This window comes from Miscanthus floridulus, chromosome 9 (genome assembly GCF_019320115.1).
Source record: "Miscanthus floridulus cultivar M001 chromosome 9, ASM1932011v1, whole genome shotgun sequence".
Classification (NCBI taxonomy): domain Eukaryota; kingdom Viridiplantae; phylum Streptophyta; class Magnoliopsida; order Poales; family Poaceae; genus Miscanthus; species Miscanthus floridulus.
Genome location: NC_089588.1, coordinates 134,991,038 through 135,009,993, shown reverse-complemented (window position 1 = coordinate 135,009,993; position 18,956 = coordinate 134,991,038). Strand labels below are relative to the sequence as shown.

At 44.5% G+C, this 18,956-nt stretch overlaps 2 protein-coding genes across 3 annotated transcripts; one reads left to right on the top strand and one right to left on the bottom strand.

Moving 5' to 3' along the window:
* Nucleotides 1–9,547: 9,547 nt before the first annotated feature.
* Nucleotides 9,548–15,278, top strand: LOC136484315 (uncharacterized). Of its 2 annotated transcripts, none has more exons than XM_066481565.1 (11): nt 9,548–9,733; nt 10,167–10,234; nt 11,914–11,995; nt 12,098–12,181; nt 12,586–12,625; nt 13,121–13,166; nt 13,620–13,678; nt 13,802–13,869; nt 14,067–14,171; nt 14,246–14,310; nt 14,819–15,278. In XM_066481565.1, the coding sequence occupies exons 1-11, from the start codon at nt 9,678–9,680 to the stop codon at nt 14,896–14,898; spliced, it is 753 nt and encodes a 250-aa protein (XP_066337662.1). In that variant the 5' UTR covers nt 9,548–9,677; the 3' UTR covers nt 14,899–15,278. The 2 variants fall into 2 exon arrangements, with proteins under 2 accessions (XP_066337662.1, XP_066337663.1); XM_066481566.1 differs by having other exon boundaries at nt 9,705–9,733; nt 10,113–10,234; nt 14,819–15,277.
* Nucleotides 15,279–15,493: 215 nt separating this feature from the next.
* LOC136484313 (uncharacterized) lies at nt 15,494–18,208 on the bottom strand. Its single transcript, XM_066481562.1, has one exon. The coding sequence runs from the start codon at nt 17,739–17,741 to the stop codon at nt 15,675–15,677; it is 2,067 nt and encodes a 688-aa protein (XP_066337659.1). The 5' UTR covers nt 17,742–18,208; the 3' UTR covers nt 15,494–15,674.
* Nucleotides 18,209–18,956: the final 748 nt, after the last annotated feature.

Genomic DNA, 18,956 nt, shown 5'->3' with positions numbered 1-18,956 from the left:
CATTACACCCTTTGAAGGACTTCCTATAATGAAATCTTGTGGATATGCTTGTAGTAGGGGTGAATTTCTTCTATCAACCACTTGAGGAGGAGGTTGTGGAGCATCAACATCTTGGGCTTGTGCCACCATTTGGTCATGAGAGATGTGAGTATCTTTATTTTCTACTCTCCCATATTTATTATCATCTTATGGCACATTTGATGAAGAGGGTGGATCAATCACTTGTACATCATCTTCATCATCTTTGAGCTTGATGTCTCCAACTGGAATGTTCTTCATTGCATTCCTCAATGGTTCATCACCAATATCATCAAGGTTCTCATGTGCTCCTTGGGAGCCGTTAGATTTATCAAATTCCACATCATATGTTTCTTCAACCAAGTCGGTGGCATGATTAAATACTCGATATGCTTTGGACTTTGATGAGTAACCAATAAGAAAACCAATATCACAACGTCTTTGGAACTTCCCTAGGTGTTGCCGCTTCTTATAGATGTAGCATTTGCAACTAAACATCTGGAAGAATGAGACGTCCGGCTTCTTCTCATTGAGCAACTCATAAGGGGTTTTGCCAAGAAACTTTTGGAGAAATAGACGGTTAGATGCATTACATGCGGTGTTGATAGCATCCGCCCATAGATCTTGAGGTGTATTGTACTCATCAAGCATTGTTCTTGCAAGGGTGATTAGTGTTCGATTCTTTCTCTCTACTACATCATTTTGTTAAGAAGTGTAGGTTGCGGAGACCTCATGCTTAATCCCAACTTCATCACAATATGCTTCAATGTTTGTGTTGTTAAATTCTTTTCCATTATCGCTTCTTATCTTCTTGAGCTTCACTTCAAATTTATTTTGTGCTCTCTTGGCAAACTTCTTGAAACATGCGGCCACTTTGGTCTTGTCAAGAAGGAAGAATACCCAAGTGTATCTAGAGTAGTCATCAACTATCACAAGACAATAGAGGCTGCCTCCCAAACTCTTGTAAGTTGTTGGTCCAAATAGATCTATGTGGAGAAACTCTAGTACTCTTGTTGTTGACATGTAAGCTTTGGTTGGATAAGTGTTTGCAACTTGCTTGCCGGCTTGATATGCACTACAAAGCTTGTCCTTCTCAAATTTCACATCATTCAAACCTCTCACCAATTCATTCTTCATTAGCTTCTTGAGTGAGCTCATCCCAACATGTGCAAGTCTTCTATGACAAAGCCACCAAAGTGATATTTTGGTGAATAAGCATGTCTTCAAGTTTGCATTTTCGGAGGTGAAATCCACTAGATATAGGTTGTTGTATCTAAAACCCTTGAATAAAACTTGATCATCGTCTCTCTTTGACACAACCACTTCCTTCTCGGTGAACAAACATTAAAAGCCAAGATCACACAATTGACTTACGGATAGCAAGCTGAAGCTCAATAAAGCAACATATAGCACATTTGATATTGAGTTATCATTTGATATTGCAACTTTTCCCAATTCTTGTACTTTGCCCTTTGAATTATCACCAAATGTAATTTTTTCTTGACCATCTACTTTTTCATCTAGTGATGTGAACATACGAGGATACTGGTCATATGTTGAATGCAACCACTATCAATAACTCAATGACTTCCACCGGTCTTGTAGTTCACCTACACACACAAGAGATCAAGCTTGTTGTTGAGGGACCCAAACTTGATGAGGGCCCTTGACTTTCTCAACTAGTGACTTAGCAACCCAAATTTTCTTAGGCCTATTTTTGTTGGGTCGACCTAAGAACATGACTTTCATCTTTTTACTAGAATCTTTTCTAAGCATGTAGTGAGCATTGAATGCAAAGGGTCTAGCATGCTTGGGCAAGGGTTGTGGTGGTGGAGTTTCACACTCATGAGCAAATTGACCTTCTTGTCCACACTCAAAGCATCTCTTAGGCTTAGGCTTTGACTTGTATTGTTGTTGATGTTGAGCTTGAGCTTTCTTCTCTTGATTTGCCAAGAACCCAATGCCACTTCTATCTATTTTCATCATGGTGTTCATAAGTAGCTCACTTTGGAGATATTGGCCTCTTGTGAACTTGCTCAAACCAGTCTTGAGATGTTCTTTCTTCAACTTGAGTTTCTTGTTTTCTTCTCTAAGTTCATCATGATTCTTCTCCATCTTGAGTCTCTTGTTCTCTTCTTTAAGCATCTCATTCTCAAAAGCCATATCATGATCATTGTCAAGATTCTCTATCACAATTGTGTTTGTGGTTGATAATTTTTCAAGATCCTTGTTGAGCTTTTTATTTTCATTTTTGAGCTTAACATAATCATCATAGTTGTCGGACTCAATCATTTTCTTGCCTTTGCTACTAGAATCTTGCTCAATGCTCTCAACAATCAAGTCATCACATGAAGTGGCTATATCAATCTTAACAACATTGTTAGTAGCATCATGTGGCTCATTTGGCAATAACTCATGAGAAAGAACAAGATTATCATGATTAACCTTGAGATTAGTGTACTCTTCTTTTAGCAAGTTGTAACTAGTGGTAAGCTCATTGTGTATCCCATCAAGTTTATCATGTTTTTCTCTAAGCTCCCTTTTATAGGTTTTAAGTTCCTTGAGTTTGGATGACACAATTTTGTTCTCTTCTCTAAGCTCATGTAACAACCTCGATGTTACACAGTAAATCATTTACTAAAACATGTCATGAACATCATATTTATGTGTTAATGGATGTAATAAAGTGTGTAGATCAATTTCCGTAACTCAAAACGATCAACAAAAATGCGAAACGAACGTTGATTCAATAGTCATGTTATATTACTTAAGGTTGAAAACCAATTTTTATTAAGCAAAAATGCTATAGAACATATATGTGATACTTAAATAAAGTTTGAAGTACAAACTTTGTAGATGACAATGAAATACTTGCGGTCGAAAAATGATATTACTAGCTAATATTTCCACTGGCTTAGAAATCACAAATGGAAATCAAATTCAGCTTAAAAACTTAGAAATTTTCAAGTCTGACAATAGTTAGACACTGCTATGTTTAGCAATTTATTTTGAGAGATTGGGTTAAGGAGTGGTGTAGTGTTATAGCTCGATTTGGTAGTCTCATGTGCCATTTTGAGCATGGTGAAGATGGTTTAGGTCCTAAAGCAACCGTTTGATCGTGTTGAACGCTTTAAAATTTGTGTGTCACTGTCTCGGGTTGGTTGGCGCCGGATGCGCGGTCACCGCACGACCTTCTCATGCCGTGCACATGGCCGCATCCCACGCGGTCAACCACGCTTGGCCAGTCGAGCCGCCTGGGCTTGGCTGAGGCTGGCCGCAGCGAGCCGCTGGCCCCACGCTCGGCTACGCTGCCTCGCGCTGCCGTCTTGGGTCCCGCCATAGTCGCACTACGCTACTGTCGTGTCCACACTGCCGATGCTCCTCACGTCGCGATGCTGCCGCAGCCATCGCATTATCGCCGCGTCCGCGCCGGTCCACTGCACCTCTGCGCTGTTGTCGCCCCTGTACGTGTCGCCTGTGCTGGCTTCTCGGTAAGGTCACTGGTGAGTTATCGTTGCTCACCCTCTACCCCTACCACCTTGTTGTTGCTGTGGCTCACCAAAACATCATCACCATTGCCGCAGGATGCCTGCCATCGTGGAGAGTTCCTTCTACGGCATCTCGGCTCATGCAACCGCTGCCCATTGTCTTGCGTCGAACCATAGGTGAGCGTCAGCCTCGTAGATAGGTCAGTGTGGGTCCCGTGTGGCTGACGCAAGTGCTAGTGCCACCGCTCACCGCGCCGGAGCACGCGGGGAGGGCCGGGGGCCTTGCCGTTGTAAAGAGGAGAAAGATCCGAGGGTTCGGTTGCAAAGTCAATGTCTATAGAAATAGTATGTGTAGTGTTCGTGCTATTTTCTGATAATGCGAGGGCATTTTTGCAAGAGTGCCGCTGCGCGTAGGCTTAGTAGCTTAGCATGTGTATTCTTATTTTAAGAGTTGCTGTTGCCAAAATGCTAAGTGTTGCATCATCATCGCATGCATGTAGAGAACGAGTTGGCGGAGATCATGACCATCAGAGATCACGAGTTCGAGGAAATCATCAAGGAGTAGGAGGAAGAGATTCTCGTGCAGGAGGAGGTCCCGGAGCCACCACTGACTGACTGAGCTGACACCTCGCCTGCCTAAGGCAAGCCCCAGTGCATAACCCTTATTTTGAATAATCACTGGATATATATATGTGATGTGCATTTATGTTACAGGCTTATTGTTGAAACTACATGCATAGATATACCTACCTATGAGTCCTACTAGCTTAGGCCGCGTAGCTGCCATGCTTAGGTTTTTCGGTAGCATGAGTAACCTACCGTTACTCGCAATAGGTGATTATTAATATTACTCTCATGATAAAATGGTGAAAGGAAATAGACACCGGGTAGGGATATGGTACGGGCATTGGTGGGTGTAAGAGGTTGTATCCCGCGACCAATGGGGCATAGCTTGGTTACACTATTTTCCCTGTCCATGTCGATTAAGGACCGGCCGTTGCATTGGATTCTAGTCAGGTCATAGACTTATTATCCTGAGCACATACTTGCTTATGGGTGTGGGAAGGCTTGTTGCTCTCTTGTCGTGGGTTCTGACTCTTCCCGGACCAACTGATTGGAGACGGGGATGGTGGAGGTCTAAGCACCACACTGAGTCCGAGACTCAGGTGTGGGGGCTTGGAGTCTAAGTTTGGACGGGGACCTGGACCCCTTGACAGAAGAGTGGTGGGTTGGTCCGGCTTGTGCCTGGGGTACAAGCGGACCGTGTGTTTCGGGGTACCCAGCTAGGCTATATTGATTCATGAATCACCGTGTAATACGGTACGACTTGTCTATGATCTAGCACCTTAGTAAGAACTGAAAGATAAAATATGGTGAAATGGATCTGATTGCTCCACTCTTGCTTGAAAGTAGAACATGTGCTTACATAGAATGGTTAGCTAATGAACTAATTAGGACTGCTAATAAGGAACATGCATAAGGACTCACTACTATTAAGGCTTTTTGCAAAAAGAAAACCCAGCAAACTATAAAGCCTATCATATCCTTTGGAGTCGAGAAATTATTCCTACTAGTCGGGTAAGTCTTGCGAGTACATTGTATACTCAGGGTTTATTTACCGCTATTGCAGGTGCAGCTTGAGGAGTAGCTATTGTGTGGAGGATTCTTCTAGTGGGCACAGACGGATCCTTATATCTTATCATTAGATGTTTATTTTAATTCCGCTGTTTAAATTCCGCACTCTGAACTTGGTATTGTAATAATGTATTTCTGAGAACTCTTGTTGTATGAAATGGACTAAGTATTGTAAATTCGTTCTTATTATTGGATCCTGGAGGAAAAAATGTGGATGATTCGAGTTCTCCCTTGGGGTGTGCTTGATGGAACCATCCGGTGTAGCTTGCTTTCGGGTGCTTAGTGTTTGGTGGAAGACGAGCGCCTCTGAAGGTGTGTTATTTTGGGTGGTTCTGCCACAGCTCGTCATTAGCTTTTTCGGCTATGTCATACTTCGCTTAGAGTGAGTCATTCATAAGTTCTAGCTTCTCATTTTTAGCTCTTGTCTTTCTAATGATTTTAGTGTATTGGTTTAACAATTTGACAAGATCATCATAAGAAGGTGATTCAAATTCTTCATCACTATCACTACCATTCTCATCATCACTAGCATTGTCATCACCACCACTATCATCATCATTTTGTACCTTTCTTCATCCTTGGCCATGAGGCATAGGTGTGTAGAAGATGATGACGACGGTGTCGGTGAAGGTAGTGAAGAACCAATCACGAGAGTGGCCACCTTCTCCTTCTCATTTTCACTTTCATCATCGGATGAGCCACTTGATGATTCAATGTTCGTGAGCCAATCACCAACCATATAGGCCTTGCCATTCTTCTTCTTCTTCTTGTGAAATTCCTTTTTCTTGCCATCCTTCTTCTTGTATGGCTTGTTTTTCTTTTTCTCATCATCATCATCACTTGAATCATCTTTTTTGCCCTTGTATTTCTTCTTGTACTTGTCTTTCTTGAGTTTAGGGCATTGATGAGCTAGATGACCAAGATCTCCACAATTGTAGCAATCCATTTTGGAGATGGGCTTCCTTCTACTACTGGTGAAAAATTTGTTCTTCTTGCCATCAAACTTGACACCATTCTTGTTAAGCTTCTTGAGCATCTTGACGGTTCTTCTAACCATGAGAACAAGGCTTGCATCATCAATCTCCTCATTACTTGAGCTATCATGATCAATTTTTGCTTTGCCCTTCTTCTCTTGGCTAGCCTTAAAAGCCAAATCTTTCTTCTTGGTGGAAGAAGAGTCATCTTGAGGAGTGATGTGCATGTACATCTCATGTGCATTGATCTTCCTCAATATTTGAGTTGGCTTAGCGGTGGAAAGGTCACCTTGATAAAGCACCATCACAATATGCCCATACTTGTCAATGAGGCGGACACTCAAGATCTTTCTCACAACATCGGATGGTTACATTTGAGTGAGTCTAAGCCCATTGATCTCCTCTACATAAATATTCAAGCGTGAATACATTTTATTAGCACTTTCACTAGGAAGCATTTCAACTAAATTAAGCTTCTTCATCACGAGGTGATAGCGTTCCTCACGCTTACTCTTGGTTCCCTCATGCAGCGCACAAATGTCCGACCATAGTTGATGGCCGTCTTTGTGGTTCCACACATAGTTAAGGACATCCTTGCAAAGGCCTCTAAAAAGAGTGTTTCTAGTCTTTGCATTCCACTTCTCGTAGTGAATCTCATCACCTTGAAGGTTAGCGGGATCCCTAGGTGTTGGAAAACCTTGTGAGGCGGCTCTAAGCACTCCAACATCTAAAGCCTCTAGGTACGCCTCCATACGAATTTTTCAATAAGGAAAATCATCTCCATCAAAGATGGGAGGGGGTCCATCCCCGTGGGACATCTTGCTTTAGGCGGTTAAGCTTAATTCAAGGAGCATGAGGCTTCGATACCAATTGAAGGATCAAGATGTCCAAGAGGGGGTTGAATTGGGCTAATTCTAAATTTCTTGCAATAATAAGCCCTACACTTAGCCCATTTTAACCCATTATGCCTAGAAGTGTTTCTATTGTTCTATCGCACAGAGTTTTGCACCCTAGGTTCCAATCCTACTCTAGCATGACAATTCTAAGAATGTAAAGATATAAATTGAATTTCTCAAATGTAAATGCTCAAAGTAAAGAGAGGAAGAGAAACGCGTTGATGTTTTTCCGAGGTATCGGAGAGTCACCACTCCCCACTAGTCCTCGTTGGAGCACCCACGCAAGGGTGTAGCTCCTCCTTGATCCACGCAAGGATCAAGTGCTTACTATGGGTTGATTCTTTGACACTCCGTCGCGGTGAATCGCCCACAACCGCTCACACCATAACTTGGGTTATCCACAAGCTCCGCCGGATGATCACTAAGTTTCCAATCACCACCAAGCCGTCTAGGTGACGGTGATCACCAAAAGTAACAAGCACAAACTCTCACTTGATCAAGACAAGCCTAATGAGAAAGGTGGATGCACACTTGCTACTCCCTATACACTAATGAGGTCCGTAATCTTGGATTATCAAATCTCAATCATCCCACTAGGCTCTTGCTCTCCCTTGCACTCTAAAGGTGTTGCTCAGCTGAACAAATGGCAAGAGTTCTAAGTTGGACGAGTGGGAGAAGTATTTATACTACCCACTTCAAAACATACCCGTTGTGGTCTAACTCAGCACATTTTGGAGTGACCGAACGCTTATGTCAAAGTGATCGGACGCATCCGATCAGTAACCAACTGCTACATGGCGCTAGCACAATCATAAGAGACCGGACTCTGACCAGCGTTCGATCGCCACCCATTTGACACGTCCGGTCAGCAATTTCCTTCTCTGGATGCTTACTGTTGTTGACCGGACACAGCCTCTAGTGCGTTAGGTCACAGCGTCTAGTCCTTGGTGAGTGCTGCTCGCTCTACAGTTGCGCACACCTGCGCGTCCGATCCTGACTGGGAGCCAGCGTCCGATCGATGAGCAAGCCCTAGCTGCGCGAGCTAACGCTGACCGGCCACGGCACATGTGCATCTGGTCCAGCGTCTGATCATCATCCAAGTCTCCATTCACCTCAAATTCTACCAACTTTGTTATCGGCATCGACTTCAACTGATCTATGGGCTGTCCTTGAGCTATCTAGTGCTAAGTTTGACAAGTGTGCACCACACCTAAATCATTAGACTCACCTAGGTCAAGCTACTAGTTCATACCCCCTTAATAGCACGGCCAAAGGAAAAACAAAATCTTAAACTACTCTAAGTGTGTCTCTAACGTCAAACGACACTTAAAACTAGTCCGTCCTTAACCTTGTCGTCTATCCTTTGAAAACCAAAACGATTTCCATCGATAGGGGCATGAAAACCATAATTGTCCAATCAATCATCGTTACCATGACCTAACTCAAGTTGTCTTTGCAAAACACACATTAATCATAGTAATCTTGTGTCGTTATTAATCACCGAAATCAAACTAGGGGCCTAGATGCTTTCAGTTACCGACCACTTTAGGCGTAGGAGTATTTCTTTTCCCCCGAGCACAAGCATGGACTCCAGCTCTATCAAACGCTCTCCAAACAGAGGGTCCGTTCGTTGCAGCTACAGCAGAGGCAGCTGCAAACTCTCTCAAATCTCAACCAGGCAATGTAGCAGCTAGCCCTGGGCAAATTTAATCGAGAACCAAAAACCGAACCAAAAGAACCGGAACCGAAACAGAAAGAACCGGAACCGAAAAATTCGGTTCCTGATATTGAGGAACCGAAATAACCGAAGAAAATTCAGTTCCTACTCTCGATTAACCGAATTAACCGAAAGAACCGAATTACATGAATTATACTCACTTACTTGTATTTTGTAGGATTATGTTTGGTTTATGTGTAGTGTTTTATATTTGAACTGCTATATATTTGTGTTACTATATTGCTATTGTTTTCTTATATATTATTATTATTAAAAATGAATATAGTGTTGCATAAATTTACCTTAGAACAAGTATATTTATTATTGTCTTGAGGTCTTCTGAAAAAATTCGGTTAGTTCGGTTAGAACCGGAACCGAACCGAAATAACCGAGAACCGAAATGCTCGGTTCCTAAATTTTTTTGGAACCGATCGGTTCCCGTTTTCTAGGAACCGAATTCTATCAATAACCGAGAGAACCGAACCAAAACCGAACCGAGAACCGAACGCCCACCCGGAGTAGCAGCTGCAGCCGGGGTCCAACCTACTCTACCTCAAACATCGAGTGGGCCAAGATGGGCCACATCGCACGCGGCAGGATGGTAACACGAGCGCTCCGGCCCACGGACCACGGCCCACCTCGCCCCGCCCTCCTTCCGCAACCACTCATACTACGCTCAGGCCTGAGGCCCGGAAAGTACGCCACGACTCCGGCGCTCCGGCCCACGGACCACGGCCCACCTCGCCCCGCCCTCCTTCCGCAACCACTCATACTACGCTCAGGCCTGAGGCCCGGAAAGTACGCCACGACTCCGGAGCGACGCCGCCGCACCAGGAGCTCGCTTCCCAGCCGACCCCAAGCCCAAACCCCGGCGCGGATCCTAGCGGTGCGGCGGCCTAGGGGGTGAGGCGAGGCTGACGCGGCGCGGGCGGGCGGGCGGGCGAGTGCGATGGCGTCGCTGGGGCGGCTCAAGTCTGCCATCTTCGATAGGGAGGAGAGGAAGATGTAAGCCTCTCGTGCGGCAATCCGCCAATCCCCATGTCGTTCCCGTGCCTCTCTTTACCTTCTTCGATTCGATGTGGCCGTTGTTTTGGTGCCCTTCGTTTCTTGGATAGATTCCTGCGGCTCAAACTGGATATAGAAACCCTAGCCTTTTATAAGTTTCTTGCTGTTATAGCTGTTGAAGAGTAATATTTTACATTATTCAAGTACTCTTTGGGCCTTCACCATTGGGAAATGTAAAATTATTACTGGGTCCACGAACCCTAATAGTTTACTTATTTGTTCCTAATTGCTTTGCAGTAGTTACTAGTTAGTGTAGGTTGTTATTAGTGCAGTAATCGAACGAGACGAATCACAAGCTCTTACTTCAGTACTCTTGCAGAGTTTGTGCTGAATTGTGGTCTCATTAATCTGAATGGGGGTTTGATCGATGCAGGCAGTACCAATCGCACATCCGTGGGCTAAACGCCTATGATCGCCATAAGAAGTTCATGAAGGACTATGGTACGATCTTTTTTCTGCAATCTTTTGTGGCAAAAGCATGCCAACCTTGTCTTTCCCAGCAATTTTTCGTTGATTCATTTGGAAATTGTATAGGTTAAGGTATTATCTGTTGCAGTGGCGGATCCAGGGTCCAAACCCTGTGGGGCCAAGCTTTACATAGATATACACAAGATAGATTAATTGCAAGTTAATTAACATGTCTTATGTAGGGGGCTTTACATGTTGCGGCGAAACCCACAGCCCCACTGATCTATTGTTGAAATAAATGGTTCCAGAGTAGAATATAGCATGGTAATGGAATAATAAGCTATGTTAACCAAATTATACCATGTAAGCTGATGGTGTTCTCTATGTAAAAAGAAACAGGGAACATTTGCAACTTGCAATTCTTATGTTACTGTAGGAACCAGCACATACAACATACTCATGATGCTCTAGAGTATATGCCACAAGCTGCTTGCACTTCTGATATTACTAATTACCTCAGTCCTCAAATGCTGAACTATGTAAGGATCTGATGAGCAACCAACACACTAAAAATCTTATTGAATTCCTTTATAGGCTTCGGCTTCTGATCACAATCATTCAACGTGCTGGTGTGCCTACTTTAGGCGTAGCTTTAAATTTGGGGTTGATATATTGGTACATTGTCCCACGGCAAATGTCTGGATAGATGATTAATTTGCTCTTTCATGGTGAAAAGGAAACTGGGGGCAGTGGCACATAATGAGTTAATTATTTGCTTAGCCTTGGTTTCCAAAATAAACTGAATGATGAACAGTCCCCTCTAGTTTAGAAATATTTGGGGGCTACCTTCATCCATACATGGATTATGTATTTCTAAATATGATTTGTCAGCTAGTTTAATACAAAAAAAACATTCTAATGTGTATTTTTGTTTACATTGGTTTTGTGTCCTGGTCTCGAACGTGGTGCAACCTTACCTTACTTTTTCGCCCAATGCCATCCCATGGATAGATCACAGAATGGACCTTTCATTGTGAGAAGTAAACTGAGATAGTGGCATGTAACAAGCTTTTTATTTGCTTACTCTTGGTTTCCAAAAGAAATAGGATGGATGATGAACAGTCCTCTCTATTGTAGAAAGAATTGGGGTCTACCTTCATCCATACATTGGTCATATACTTCTATCTGTAACTTACCACCCCCTAGTTGAATACAAAACATATTCAAATCTGGATTATTTTCTTCACAAAGGAATCAATATGATGTCCTGTTATCCCAATTCCCAGTCTGCTGATATACTGATACCTGACTACATGTACATCTAGGAGAAGTATGAACCTTTGAAAAGCATGCCAAGCCTAATCTTAAGTGGGATTGCTTGGATTTTAATTGATTTCTTTAGCAACTGGTTTGGTTGGCATACTTCTAATAGTGCAGTACTTGAGTACTTCTACATGGATATATCATATATGTATGAGCAATCTCTGATGCATGAATTCAAAACTAGGAGAATGTATTTTAGGTTTCAAAAACTCTTATTTTATGTATCCTAGTCTTCAAGAATAGTGGTGTGAAAGAATTACCCCTTCGTTGTAGTGTAGAAAGAGTTGGAGATCAGACACTCAACCTTACAGTTTTTTAAAACCCTATCCTTCCTTTCCTGTATGATGTATCTGTGTATTGCCATTGATATGTGTTTTGTCTTTAAACAGTTAAGTTTTATGGCCATGAGAAAAATGTGGATAGTAGTTTGCCCATCAAAACTGATAAAGATACACTGAGAGAAGGATACAGGTCAGACTGATGTCTGTTAAATGTTCATGGTACAACATATGCATGTGCCCTGTGGTTTTGGGAAACTCGTCAGTGCCTCACTTTACTTCTATCGTGTAAAAGGTTCATTCTTTCCGAGGAAGATGACATGGATTCAACTTGGGAGAAGAGGCTGGTCAAACGTTACTATGACAAGCTTTTTAAGGAGTATCCTTTTTTTTGGTATATTTGATATTGTTTTGTTTTTTCTGGAAGGACATGTCAGTACATGACATATTTTTCAGATAAGTTTGTGAAGTAACATGTTCATATATGCTGAAGCTAATGTTGTTAAACGAAGATATTTAATAGTTTGGTGATATAAATAGGCATAAGTCATGTGAATGTTATCATATGAAGGACATGTATCTGTTGGTGACCTCTGCATTGCCACATTCTTCTGTGTTAAGCACTTCATAATTCGTACTTTCACCTCATGAACTTATGCATTCTGTCAGCTAGGATTGATTGATGCTTGTCTACATGGGAGTTATATTTTATGGGTTGTATTATTCCTTGTAATTTTTGTAAGGTTTAACTCTGTTGTGCTTAGGGTCCTTAACATGAGGCAGGTATTGCATTGCTGACATGACGCATTACAAAAAAGGCAAGGTGTGTTCTTTTAACCCTGTGTACTACTATTCTTGATGTAAACACTTAGTTTTTCCTTCACTCTTGAATGCAATGGAACAGAAATAATGTTTGTAGCATGACTTTTAGAGGGGCCATTATGTACTTTTAGAGAGTGTTTTCGATGTACGGGCAAGATTGCAAGAATTATATCATGCCAATTGTGATACTCTTTCAACTTGATTTCATATTTCATAAATTAATAAATGGGCAGTAATAGCTGTTCTCCTTGGTTTTGGATTTGTGTCAATGTGCATATCGCAATAAGCATGCTTGCCACACCCGTTTTTAATGTTTATGATATGGCAGGCATGCACAAACACTGGTTATCAGAAGTGAAAACAAGTAGTAAGCATATGACAGTCATTCATACTCGTGATAGGATGATGAATGAGTGTCCAACTACATTTTTTGTTTCTGAAATGATCTGTAGTTTTGGATGTGAATTGCATGTTGTAAGGGCATTTTCTGCTGCAGATTGGATTGAGATGGAGAACAGAAAAGGAGGTGATATCTGGCAAGGGTATTATTCAGTAATCCTGTCAGTTAAATTCCATGTAAAATGGTTTACCGGAAAACTATGTCTGAACTTGGATCGTATGAGTATTCTGTTGCTAGTAACAGACCTTTAAAATGGAAGTCTAGAACTTAAAAGGGTATTTATTATTTAAAGAAACTATATCAAACTATCAATGTTACCGAGCTTAAAGGGTTGCTTGTTACACTTAGCAAAGTACAGGTGGGGGTTTCTTGCATCTAACAACCTCAAACTCCAAAATAGATCTGAACTGAATTCTTGTTTTTGAAAGCCATCGTTGTAGTTTTCTTATATTATTATGCTTATATACTTATCTGTAACAAGAACGTAGAAAGTTCTCCGAGAGATCAGAAATATATATTCTTGCAAACAGGATCTGCTTTTTGTTGATCAATATAAATAATGTTTCAGTAATAACCAGAATATGCTCTTATGCAGGACAATTTATCTGTGGTAATAGGCATTGTGATGAAAAATATGGTCTAGGTAGTTATGAGGTATGCCATTTGCTAATATCTTCTTGTTGATACTAAAATGTGTACAATGCATTTTTTTCCCAAAGAACTGTTTTAGCTGTATTTGTAGCCCTTACCTTTCTTTTTTCTTTATCTCATGTTCAGGTCAATTTTTCTTATGTTGAAGCAGGGGAACAGAAACAAGCACTGGTGAAGTTGGTAGCTTGCAAAAGGTTAGTGAGTCCGTTGTTCCGTGATAGGATTTGTTTGGAACAGTTTTTAACTATCATTGCTGTACTTTCTTGTTATGATATTTCTTTAATTAAGCTTTTCCATGGACTACTGAGTCCTACTCTGTCTTTCCTGCCTTCTTTTTGTTCAAGCAAGCATTCAATTGGTTATTTAGCCTGATTGTAGTACATTATGAAAGATGTGCAGAAAAGCTTGTTTATAAGAGGCAAAAGGAGAAAGAGAAGGAAAATGAGCTCTCTGGTGAAAAGGAAATTGAATTGAAAGACAGCGACAAGAGAAAGAGGTACTTCTAGTTCTTCTCCGCCCCCATTATGTTTTTTTACCCTATATTCTTTAATCTCGCTTTTCAAACTGCAGAAAACATGAGCAAAATGACGATACCTCGGAGGACGAGGACGAGAAATATAGAAGAAAGAAAAAAGGTATCCATGATTGCCGAAACCTTTTTGTGTGGTTATGAACTATGATGCATTTTGGGGCAGGCGTATTATGCTTAATTAAGGGCTTGTTTGGCCCCAAATTAAAAAACTCAGGCTGATAAACCCGCAAACATGCTTTTTATAACATCCCTGTGGCCTAACCAGCCATACGGTAGATTGGTAGACTGATAATTTTGGAGCGGTGGGTGAACCCTTCTGGCACTGAAAATGAACTGTATAGAATATGGTAGGGAAAAAGAAGTCAGAAAATTAAAATGATAAAAAGATGGTGTGGTTGTGGTGCCTGGGGCCCATCGGGGCAGCAACAAGGTGCCACATATCTGGAGCGAACATACATATGGCTGGCATTAGGCTCACTAGAACTTGTGATGGCATTGAGCTTTGTCGATTATTCCATGCTATGTATACTTGTGTTTTTTTTTTCCTTTGGGATTTGAGGATGCAATAAATTCTGGTAGCCAGAAACTCACCCTTGCAAACAATTCTGCAGACCGGAGTGGAGCTTCTTCAAGGAGTTCAGGGAATAATGACGAAGGCTTCGAGGAGTACCTCGAAGGTATGTTTCCGTGATCTGATTCTTAGTGGTTACTAAAGTGAAGGTGGCTAGGAAAGAAGGCTCCTTGACATCCATCGAAGAAAAAGATGGACGGATCTTGTAACAACACCGTAGTGTTGGAGTAGCGAGTCAGTTGCAAACCCGACACTCGATGTGCTTTGACTACGAAGTCATGTAAGTGTGCTGTCTGTAATTATGTGTGTCTGCTTTGTTTCGTTTTCGCGTCGCTTTCACTTTCAGAATAATGGGATGCCTCTTAGTCAAAGTCTCAAAATGTTTTCTGTAGCTAGTTTTCTGCTGTAAGAATTATGGTTACTCGGCTTTTCTGGGTGTTGAAATTTGCCTGGTTTTGCATAAAAGAATACATTGAAGAGCATGGAATTATATTTATATATTATATTATACCTCAATGATTGGAAAACAAAGAACTATTTTTTCAAATAAAAAAACAAAAAAGTGAAAACAAGAAAACAAAGACCTTGGAATTATATATTTATATTAAACCTCACTGTGTGGGAAAATTACTGATTTCTTGTAGTACAAAACATTAGAACCCTGAATTGCGTAACTTGCATGTATGTACTCTGATGAGACTTTTCGCTGCATCAGTGAAGGCAAGCAAACAGCCCTCCGATTCTCTGCAGCTGGCCTGTGCGTGTCGCTTCCCCGACCCCGTCGCTAAACTCCCAACGCTTCAGACACTGTCATGCCATGCATGCCCCGGGCCGTAAAGGCCATGTTTATTGCTGCGGTCGTTTGCGGCACGGTATGCTTCAGTCCGTGGTTTACATTACGTGTCAACGACGAGCTTGGCCCTGGCGTGGCCAGACTCCACCCTGTACTGGTCGCCGACGCCGAAGTGCGCCATGAGCAGCCACACCACGGTGAGCAGCTCGCCGCCCTGGCTGAGCTGCCGGGCGTGGGCGCCCCCGCCACACTTGCCCGCGGCGTAGCAGAGCATCTCCACCCACACGCTGGCGACGAGCCGCCAGCGCTTGGCCTCCGTGGCGCCCTCCAGCTCCAGCAGCTGCCTCGCGAGCTTGCACGCCTGGAACAGCACCGACTTGCTCCGGTCCCCCTTCACGTCCCGCGGCTCGGCGATGGACGTGTCCACGGCCCGGAGCCTGGCCGCGCACCCCGCCTCGTCGCTGGCCTCGTCGGCTCGCCGGAAGAAGCTCTTGGCCTCCGCGCAGGTGTCCCCGAACCGGATCTGCCCGATGCTCGCCGTCATCATGAACGGGCGCATCACCAGGAGGAACAGCATGTAGCTGGATATCTCCCTGCTCAGCGCCGGCAGAGCGTCACCGCCGCTGCCGATACCGTCTTGGCTCGCGTAGAAGCAGAGGTCGGTGGCGATGTGCCAGAGGAGGATGCTCTCGTCGAACTCGCAGTCGACGCTCCAGCCCAGCTGCTGGTACAGGCCCTTGCGCTGGAGCGCCCACTGGCCGCGGTGCTCGCCGAGCTTCCGGTAGCTCTTGGGGTCCATGGTGCTGCTGGCCTTGCTCTTGAGCTGCTCGAAGACGAGGCGCTTCAGCGGCTCCGACACGGCGATCTTCTTCGTGTACCTCCAGCTGTCCCACATGGTCTTCACGCGGATGTTCCACCTCCACTCCAGCCACTCCATGAGCGCCTTGTACCAGCGGCGCTCGTCCCTGAGGCAGTAGCTGAGGAGGTTGTACTGCGACATCTGGTCCGACCACCTCGGCCTCGTCTCCGGCTGGAAGAACTCGATGAGCCAGAACACCACCTTCGCCGCCGGCCGGAGCCGCTCGCTGGCCCGCAGGTCGGCGTACGTCCAGGGGGAGATGACCATCAGGAGGATGGCGTAGGTCTCCAGGAAGACGGCGCCGCCCAGGAGCACGTAGGAGATGTCGACGTCGACGCTCGCGTAGCCGTAGCCTCGCATCTCGCCGGCGGCGCGCGCGAAGAGCACGAGCGACACGACGGGCGCGGCCAGGGTGAAGACGCGCAGGCCCCGGCCGAGCCAGCCGTGGATCACGGGGGCCTTGGAGTGGAGGGACTCGTACATGAGCACCAGCTCGATCTCCACCACCTTGAACGCCTGCTCCATCTCCAGCTTCCGGAAGAAGGCGAGGCTGTCGATGCGGTCCTGGAAGCTGAGGATGAGGTCGACGAAGAGGCGGCGGAAGGTGTGGAAGAGCCGGTGCGCGCTGTACACCAGGTCGCTGTACGCCACCCGCTTCACCTCCACGCGGGTGTCGTCGTCGGGAGGCCTCTCCGGCACGATGACGATCTTGGCCACCAGCCCGGCGTCCCTCCTCGACTGGCACTCCTCCACGAACTTGGCGTAGTTGGGGCCCGGGTCCGGCGGCGTCAGCATGGAGCTGCGCAGGCTGCCCATGCTCGCCGCCCTGAGCGCCAGCGTCCGCTCGCCGTACTTGGTCACGCCGGCCACGAACATGACGACCGCCGGCACCATGAGCCGGACGCCCGGGCGCGACTTCCAGTAGACGTACCCGGCGAGGACGACCTGCGAGACGAGGCTGAGCAAGTGGCGCAGCCAGAGCTCGTTGTCCTCGACGGCGAACGCGGTGATGGTGTCCTGGCCGCCGAGGTGGAGGATGAGGAACGGGGCCCAGAAGACGAGCACGTGCATCTCGGCGTCCCGGGACCCGTCGCAGAGCTTCTGGTTCTGGGATAGGTTGCCTAGCGCGTAGATGGCGACGTAGTCGGCGAGCAGGTATGCCAGCCAGAGCGGCATGCGCAGCCACCACTCGGCGACGCGCTTGCGCAGGCCGCCGGCGAAGAGGAGGAAGACCTGCAGGGCGAGGCTGGAGAGGACCAGCACGCGGATCTCCCACTCCCCCCATACGTCCCAGGCATGCTTCAGCTTCATCTCCGACGATCCACTCTGTTTCTTGACTAGTATTCCTCAGCAACCCAGAGGCTTATCTGTATAGTCGTAAAATAATTAGAAACATGACTCCATGAGCCTCATTGCCTCTGCATCGAGAGCACTGCACGCCAAAGGACATGGACGGCAAGAGAAGCCCGCTGTTTCCTCTTCAGGCAGAGGCGCAGAGCTCAGAGGTTTCCTGCCTACGGGCTACGGCCATGGCGACCGGTAGAAGACATGGACACATTGCCGTTGACTGGCAAAGGTCCTTGCAAAAATCAGTTTACCGAAGCAATTATTCCTTCCGAATTAAATAGGACTTGTCTCCTAAATAATAAACTAGTTTTGCTAGGTGAAAATTTTCCTTCCTACACTCGAATTTTACGAGCATTTAATAATATAAAATTCAAGTTCGTGGAAGGAAGTTCCACACTCGAATTAAAAGTGTTGGTAAGAATGGGGTGAAATATTCCTACATGGCATCTGGATTTTTAGTTACATGACACCTAGAAAAATCAGATGAAATATTCCTTCACCACACATGTGTTTTTAGCCATACCAATTCCACCTAGAAAAATCAGGCGAAATATTCCTTCCCACACCTGAATTCCTAGTTACACCGAGGGGGTGTTTGGATCCAGGTGCTAAAGTTTAGTCCGTGTCACATCGAATGTTTGATGCTAACTAGGAGGACTAAACATGAGCTAATTATAAAACTAATTGCACAGGAGTAGACTAATTAGCGAGACGAATCTATTAAGTTTAATTAATCTATCATTAGCACATGTTTACTGTAGCACAACATTGTCAAATCATGGACTAATTAGATTTAATAGCATCGTATCACAAATTAGCCTCAATCTGTGTAATTAGTTTTGTAATTAATCTATGTTTAATACACCAAATTAGTGTCAAACATCCAATGTGACAGGGTTAAACTTTAGCTCTGGATCCAAACACCCCCTAACTTAAAGAGTACAACTAGGAGAATTAACTTTCGGCGCTAAACAATCATAAGCGCTAATAATAGCTATGTTTAACTAGAGATAGCCGCTAAAATGGGTCTTCATTTAACGACAGCTAAAACATCAACGGCCTCAGATAATGGCCGGCTGATCACCCAAATAGTCTCATCTTCCGAACTGTGTAACCCTAGACACTTCTTACCCACTCGTCTCTATCCCACTCTTCTCTCCATAGAAAAGGGGTGGTGGC